The sequence below is a fragment of the Oncorhynchus mykiss genome, chromosome 22 (assembly GCF_013265735.2).
Source record: "Oncorhynchus mykiss isolate Arlee chromosome 22, USDA_OmykA_1.1, whole genome shotgun sequence".
NCBI classification, from domain to species: domain Eukaryota; kingdom Metazoa; phylum Chordata; class Actinopteri; order Salmoniformes; family Salmonidae; genus Oncorhynchus; species Oncorhynchus mykiss.
The window spans coordinates 25,651,974-25,660,228 of NC_048586.1; the positions used below are offsets into that span (position 1 = coordinate 25,651,974).

The 8,255-nt window shown below is 43.8% G+C and overlaps 1 protein-coding gene across 1 annotated transcript; it reads right to left on the reverse strand.

Annotated features, from left to right (window-relative positions):
* Nucleotides 1–1,505: 1,505 nt before the first annotated feature.
* Nucleotides 1,506–6,392, reverse strand: LOC110501625 (gap junction alpha-8 protein-like). Its single transcript, XM_021579319.2, has 3 exons — nt 6,008–6,392; nt 4,486–5,640; nt 1,506–4,083 (listed from the first exon to the last, which is right to left on the reverse strand). The coding sequence occupies exons 2-3, from the start codon at nt 5,623–5,625 to the stop codon at nt 3,985–3,987; spliced, it is 1,239 nt and encodes a 412-aa protein (XP_021434994.2). The 5' UTR covers nt 5,626–5,640; nt 6,008–6,392; the 3' UTR covers nt 1,506–3,984.
* Between the last annotated feature and the right edge of the window lie 1,863 nt (nt 6,393–8,255).

The window sequence follows — 8,255 nt, forward strand, 5'->3', positions numbered from 1 at the left end:
CATTGTCATGCTGAAAGACCCAGCCACATTTCATCTTCAATGCTCTTGCTGATGGAAGGAGGTTTTCACTCAATCTCACGATACATGGCCCCATTCATTCTTTCCTTTACACGGATCAGTCGTCCTGGTCCCTTTGCAGAAAAACAGCCCCAAAGCATGATGTTTCCACCCCCCTACTGTGAAGGTATGGTGTTCTTTGGATGCAACTCAGAATTCTTTGTCCTCCAAACACGACGAGTTGAGTTTTTACCAAAAAGTTATATTTTGGTTTCATCTGACCATATGACATTCTCCCAATCTTCTTCTGGATCATCCAAATGCTCTCTAGCAAACTTCAGACGGGCCTGGACATGTGCTGGCTTAAGCAGGGGGACACGTCTGGCACTGCAGGATTTGAGTCCCTGGCGTAGTGTGTTACTGATGGTAGGCTTTGTTACTTTGGTCCCAGCTCTCTGCAGGTCATTCACTAGGTCCCCCCGTGTGGTTCAGGGATTTTTGCTCACCGTTCTTGTGATCATTTTGACACCACGGGGTGAGATCTTGCGTGGAGCCCCAGATCGAGGGAGATTATCAGTGGTCTTGTATGTCTTCCATTTCCTAATAATTGCTCCCACAGTCTATTTCTTCAAACCAAGCTGCTTACTTATTGCAGATTCAGTCTTCCCAGCCTGGTGCAGGTCTACAATTTTGTTTCTGGTGTCCTTTGACAGCTCTTTGGTCTTGGCCATAGTGGAGTTTGGAGTGTGACTGTTTGAGGTTGTGGACAGGTGTCTTTTATACTGATAACAAGTTCAAACAGGTGCCATTAATACAGGTAACGAGTGGAGTAGAGGAGGAGCCTCTTAAAGAAGAAGTTACAGGTCTGTGATTGCCAGAAATCTTGCTTGTTTGTAGGTGACCAAATACTTATTTTCCACCATAATTTGCAAATAAAATCATAAAAAATTCTACAATGTGATTTTCTGGATTTTCTTTCTCATTTTGTCTGTCATAGTTGAAGTGTACCTATGATGAAAACTACAGGCCTCTCTCATCTTTTTAAGTGGGAGAACTTGCACAATTGGTGGCTAAATACTTTTTTTGCCCCACTGTATATTGACTCTTACAAAGTAACGTGTATATTGAACCTGAGACCTGGAGTGAGTTTGCTCTATACATGTCAGTGGTCAGTCACTTTTTATATATTCATCAATCTCTTGTACTGATGTATCAAAGTAACCTGATAACCAGCAGTCGGCAGGGCTTAGTATTAGTAAAGCTGTTTCAAACATAAATGACTGAGTCACTATCTTTGCCAACAGGGGGCAGTAAATACTCACTAACACTTGATACACGTTTAACCATGTACATTCAGAATTCTCTGGTAAGTAATGTACTGTGGCAATAGGCTGCAAAGCATCAGATGTCAGCAAAATGTTTGTGTGAGTGTGTTTGTATGGTGTGTGTGGGGGGGGTGAGAGAGAGAGAGTAGTTTGAAGAGAAACACTGACGCAACACTTCTTGCCCACGTGTGACCTTTTATTGCCTTGGTTCACTGTCCAAAAGATCATACAGTCACACAACTAGGAGGACTAGAAGTTAGTAAAAGGTTATATTTTCTTTCCAAAGATTAGTCAAATGTTCTTACAAACGATTAAGCAAGGAGAACTGTTCGAAACACAAAACACACATGTACCAGTTATATGAATTTACCACACATGAGAACCAGAACACATTTTGGAATATATTTCAGTGTTGAAATGGGCTAAACTATTCTGCATTTGTGAAAAGCCTGTTGTCTCATTCACAATGTTGTCAAAGCATTGGCTTATGGGAAGCAACTGAGTGGCTAGGGGTCACAAAGGGGTCAAAGCTGCCTTTCTGTCAGAGTTTGTCTAGAGCCGTTTGATCATACCCCCAAAACCAACACTGGAAGTGTGTGTGTGTGTGTGCATGCACACGTGTATGCATGTGTGAGTGCGTGCGTGCTTGTGGCTTTTCTGCACCATTTGATCTGTGCCACTGGATAAACCCACTGCTGCATTGACCAATGCTTTGCTTTAAGGCACAGCACAGACTGAGAATAAGTACAGTTATTTGCAGACAAACTTTACATTTCCCTAACAAATTAAGGGGGTGTTTGCATGTACAAAGGATTATTTGAAAGCTAAGGGAAAAAAACGTTGAATTTAAGACATGACATTCACATAGTTCCCAGAGCAATGGAAGTGCTTTAACCTTTACAAAGACATCTGAGAATTTACATTTACAGATAAAGCACATACATTGGAAAGCAAAATAGCCAAGCAATCTAAATAAAGCGGAGAGAGCAAGAGAGAAAAATATAGAAATATTAAATTAAATACACATAAGTCATACTTTAAGGCATCCCTTTCAAGGGGAATTGTTTTTTTGTTTTAATTTAAAAAAGTACTTGTAAGAGAGAATTCTGCTCTCTTAACAACTTTTTAAACATGTAAAAATAAAAACATCTCTGGGACAGCGATAAGAAAGGTCAAAGTTCTGCAAAGCAAGTCTTTGGTAATTATGGAAATAATGATTCAATTTTGATAAGCACTTAATTTTCCCTACCAAATCAGTGACTTGAGCAGCATTATGATGTTTCTTGACTGTTTTCTAGTAATTTAGCTAGACATAATATCATAACTTAAACTGTCTCAACATTATGTTTGCTATTAGACATCAGATAGGATGATAGTTTATGTACAATGAGATTCACCATTTATTGTTTTTCTTTCAAAATTTTGTAAACAAGTATTTCATATTTGTACAGGGGCAAGGAACATCAAGGGCAGATAAAATCAAGTAAAACTATTTTTCCCCCACAACAATGTCAAGGAAGCGTGTTTTTCATATGTGAGAGTGGTTTATTTTATTGTCTGTGGCTCCACAATACTTTGTGCTGATCGGGCGTGATCTTTATCGCTCTGAAGCCTGTTTGTACAGGGCGAAAAGAGAGGATTTGGCCTGAGGTTGTTACTATGGTCCAGTCTGTGATCGGGCAAAACCAGCACTCCTCTCTTTCACAAAAAGACATCATTATAACAGTTCACACTTCTGCATTATATAGGCAACACAATATATAAGCAATCCAAGAGATGAGCTGTAGAATCACATTGAAAAGAGACATTCAACATGTGATATTTTTGGGGTTTGTTTTTCTCCACTACCCAGCTTTTTGGCTGTACAACGCTGCATATAAATATGAAAGGGAGAGATATGTTCTTGTACATAGATGCAAATCTCCCTTCAATTGAAAGAAATGTAAATAGCATAATTGAGTTGATATGAGGGTTATATTGGCCTTGCACAGAGTTCTCTGTTCTCTAGGAAATGTGTGCCAAAATGATGCTATTTTTTATCCCAAAAAATGACTATCAACTTAGTGTTGAAGAGTCAGTCATAAGTTTGTAAATTTTGTTCCATTATTTTTCTGTGCAAGGACTTGGTGTATAAGAGCCCTTCCACCTGCAACATGTTTGCAACTACATAATTGCAGTCTGTCACCGACTGTATGGGAATGAAAGTGCTTGCCTGCCTACAGTAATGTTACTGCCTTGCAGACAGGAATATATGCTCAATCTCTTCCCCTACCCATTCAACCCCACCAGAATATGTAAACATTAGTGAACTTTCATTGGTTATTGTTAAAGTAAAAATATTTTCCCCTTTCTGCATGTTTGCCCTTTCTACATTTTTTACATAAGAGCTTAATGAAAAAAAATCTATCCCTCCTCTTGTTAACCGCTACTTTTTATAATATTCACTTATCTCACAAACAAGCTCAGATCTTTCTTTGCCTTGTTGAATGATGTTGCCCACATCATAAGGGTAATGTGTAACTTGTGATTGAATCTATCCCTGTTGGATTTACATGTGTTTCCCTTGGTTAAGCCCTGCTGTTTTAAGTGTGTGTTGTCTAGAGTTAGGTGTATGTTCTCCTGTGTTCGGTGTGCGGGTGTGCGCATGTTTTCTCTCACAGGTTCATACGGTGAGATCGTCTGACCTGGCCCTGCTGCTGGCTTTGCTCAATCTGCTCAGTGGTCTGGTGTCTTCTATCGTATCCGTCACCTCCATCTCCGCCTCGGTTGGAGGTCCCCCTTCCCCGTCCACCACCACCGCAACTTCCTTCACCGCATCATCCTGCTCCACATCCTCATCCACCACAACCTCCTCCACCACAACCTCCTCCACCACAACCTCCTCCACCACCTCCTTCTCCCTCTCCTCTTCATCCTCCTCCCTCTGCTCTTCTTCTTTCTCTTCCTCCCTTTCCACCACACCATCCACCGCATCCTCCTCCACCACATCCTCCACCACAACCTCCTCCACCACCTCCTTTTCCCTCTCCCCTTCATCCTCCTCCCTCTGCTCTTCTTCTTTCTCTTCCTCCCTTTCCACCACACCATCCACCACATCCTTCTCCACCACCACCTCCACCACCACCTCCTCCACCACTCCATCCACCACATCCTGCTCCACCACCTCCTCCACTACTTCCTCCTCTTCTTTGTCCTCCTCCACCACCTCCTGCTGCTCCTGCTCCTCTTGGTGTAGTGGTAGTGTGTCCTCCCCTATCTCGGTGGTTTGGGCATAGGAGGGCAGGGACTCATTGTACACCTTAGAAATGTCCTCCGTGTGCCTCAGTTCTTCCGCCTTCTCCTCCATGCACTGGAAGGGTGGGGCCAGGGGGGTTAACATCCCTGCCTCCATGCACGTCTCTGCCAGAGGATAGAGGTGGGTCACGGACGGGGCTTTCTCCTCCTCCAGCAGCCTGTAGCCTTTGGCCCTCTGGATGGAAGGCACGGCCAGGGGAGGCAGGCTCTTGAGGATCCCCCCTGGGGGGGGCATGGGGCTCAGGCCTTCACCCTGGGCTTGCCCCGGGGTTGGCTTCCAGAAGACGAAGCGGATCTTCTTCAAGCCCAGATGGCTGATCTCCACAAAGTTGAGGAAGAGCGAGACGCAAGCCACGGCCAACATGAAAATGATGAAGACTGTCTTCTCTGTTGGCCGGGACACGAAGCAGTCTACGGTGTTGGGGCAGGGCCAGCGGCTGCACTTGTACAGCGGCAGGATGCGGAAGCCGTACAGAAAGTACTGGCCCACTACGAAACCCACTTCGAACAGCGTCTTGAAGATGATGTGGCAGATGTAGGTTCTCAGCAGGGTGCCCTCCAGCCTGAACTTCTTGCTGCCCTTGGTGCTGGTCTCCTTGGTGGTGCGCACGCTGCCCTGGTCAGGCGCTAGTGGCAGCCGCTCCTCACTTAGCTCCTGTTGGCGACTCAGCTCGGCCTCCTCACGCTCCTTGCGTTTCTCCTCCATGTGGACGTGGTGCACGGCATGGCCCACGTAGACCAGAGATGGCGTGGACACAAAAATTATCTGCAGAACCCACAGGCGAATGTGGGAGATGGGGAACGCCTCGTCGTAACACACATTCTCGCAACCGGGCTGCTGCGTGTTGCAGACGTAGTCTGACTGCTCGTCGCCCCACACAAACTCTGCCGCCGTACCCAGGATGAGGATGCGGAAGATGAAGAGGACCGTGAGCCACACCCGGCCGATCACCGTTGAGTGCTCATTCACTTCCTCTAAAATATTACCCAGAAAGCTCCAGTCACCCATGATCGGTCCGTAGCGCTGTAGATAGAACGAAGTGGTGGACGCAGGGGGATAGAGAGGGTGGAGGAAATAGAGAGACAGAGAGAGGTTTTAAAAACAGCCCCGTGGAAAGCAGCGGAACTTCCAAAATTCTTGTCCCTCACCACACGGTTATTGCAATGTCTTTGTTCAGCTAAAAAGCTGTTGCATGACAAAATCTGAATATTGGCGAAAGAACAGCGATCTGTCGAGTTAAAGTCCCTCTGCACAGCCTATCACTAAAGCACCGTTCCACTAGTCCCCAAATCAACCCTCCATGAAAACTAGCAATAACACATTCATAACCCACATATTTACATCTGTAAGGTATGATATTTGGTTTAATGTTAACAAATAGTTAACTTGCCACAGATGCGGCTCCGGCGAAGTTGTAGTGTCCTGTCCTGTTCTCTTGGCACCCGGCGGGGAAAAGTAGACTTCTGCCCTCTTTCCCACCTAAAGCCCTGTCCTTGTTGCCCCACTGAGCAGATGTGAATGAATCAGCTCTGATGGTTGGTTTTTAGTTTGCTGCAATATTTAAGCTTGGAGCCAGACAGCCTTTATTCGCCGGGCGATGCGTGGTGACGGAGGAGACAATAGGATCAACAGACCCAGAGTGGGATGTATGGGAGCAGGCCTGAGGCTCCCAAAGCAACATGGACACCACAGAGCCAGGGAACCGAGTACATCCCCTCTGCAGCTCTCCTCAATACAGCCCTACACACGCACGCACGCACGCACACACACACACACACACACACACACACACACACACACACACACACACACACACACACACACAGAGAGAACCACAGCAGCTGACTGGCGACTGTCCTACTATCGGCCTGCAGAGACCGAGTCAGGCTTTAACACTATGAGAAGTGGGGGGATGGGGGTGAATTTCCTCGTGGACCTGCACTTGGTTTTTGGTTGTTGTCATTTCATCCATGGTCATATTGTCATTGCTATTAATTGTGAATGGTAGCTTAATTTTATAGTCTTCTACGGAGAGAAAGTATTTTCTGTAGGTGTACTTTTTTGTAAATAACTTAAATTGCAACCATTCATATTCTCTTACAATTCACAGTATATGATATGTCATGCATTTGGGTTGATTAAGCTATACATGATAAGTAGGCTAGATGGTAAGCAAGACAACAGTACTGTAATGAGAATTCACTGTTTTCATCTACATTACTTTGGTGACTAGTTTATGATTAAGAACTGAGTAAGGATCATGTCATGTGTATGTTCAATACATGCCATAGTTAGTTAGTGTCACAGGTTTGAATGATCTGTCCAGAATGTGAAGAATTTCAGCTATTGAGTGAAATTATATGTAGCAAGGACTTTTGGAAAACATCTTTCCAGGAACAGGTAAGGCAAAAATGTCAACGCTTTATGGCTCGCTTTTATCTTTCTATCTACAGTAAGCCTCATCTACAACATCATTGCAATATATGTTAATAAAAAAATATATGAGCACTTTAACAGATGTGTAGCAGATTTGTCAAATTAAATTACATTTTTTCATGAATTACTTCAAATTAAGAGTTTATAACATTTGAAAACCCTCCAACATTCTCTACATTGTTTTTACCTCAACCCAGTGCCTGGCACAGGAAGATAAATGAAATTCAAATACAATACATACACAATTGCGTTGAGCTTCATACTGTCAAACTCAAACACCCATCATTCATATATAACAAGGCAACTTTTCTCACACTCTATGCCAGTATTTCCCTGACCCTGTTGTTAACATGGCCATAATTCAGGAGCCTAGCATTAGAGCAGGAGACAAGAACAGGATGGCAGTTAGAGGCCAGAGCTTCATCATTCTGGAGGTGACACAGCCGGTTGCAGTAGCATGTTTATCACCTGTCATACACACATACACATTCTCATACTTACAGTCTGGAATACAATGCATGACTTGTCTGTGGCTAATATGGATGTACAGTGGGGAGAACAAGTATTTGATACACTGCCAATTTTGCAGGTTTTCCTACTTACAAAGCATGTAGACGTCTGTAATTTTTATCATAGGTAGACTTCAACTGTGAGAGATGGAATCTAAAACAAAAACCCAGAAAATCACATTGTATGATTTTTAAGTTTTGTCATGGCCAGGTCGCAGTTGCAAATGAGATCTTGTTCTCAACTAGCCTACCTGGTTAAATAAAGGTGAAATAAAAATAAATAAATAAAAGTAATTCATTTGCATTTTATTGCATGACATAAGTATTTGATCACCTACCAACCAGTAAAAATTCCAGCTCTCACAGACCTGTTAGTTTTTCTTTAAGAATCCCTCCTGTTCTCCACTCATTACCTGTATTAACTGCACCTGTTTGAACTTGTTACCTGTATAAAAGACACCTGTCCACACACTCAATCAAACAGACTCTAACCTCTCCACAATGGCCAAGACCAGGGAGCTGTGTAAGGACATCAGGGATAAAATTGTAGACCTGCACAAGGCTGGGATGCGCTACAGGACAATAGGTAAGCAGCTCGGTGAGAAGGCAACAACTGTTATTAGAAAATGGAAGAAGTTCAAGATGACGGTCAATCACCCTCGGTCTGGGGCTCCATGCAAGATCTCACCTCGT

Excerpts from the sequence above, each read along its gene's own strand:
- LOC110501625 (XM_021579319.2), bottom strand. The coding sequence starts at position 5,625 with ATGGGTGACTGGAGCTTTCTGGGTAATATTTTAGAGGAAGTGAATGAG. Across the intron at positions 4,084-4,485 it reads AGGAGGAAGTAGTGGAGGAG|GCGGAGATGGAGGTGACGGA; the intron begins GTGGTGGAGCAG and ends CCTCCAACCGAG.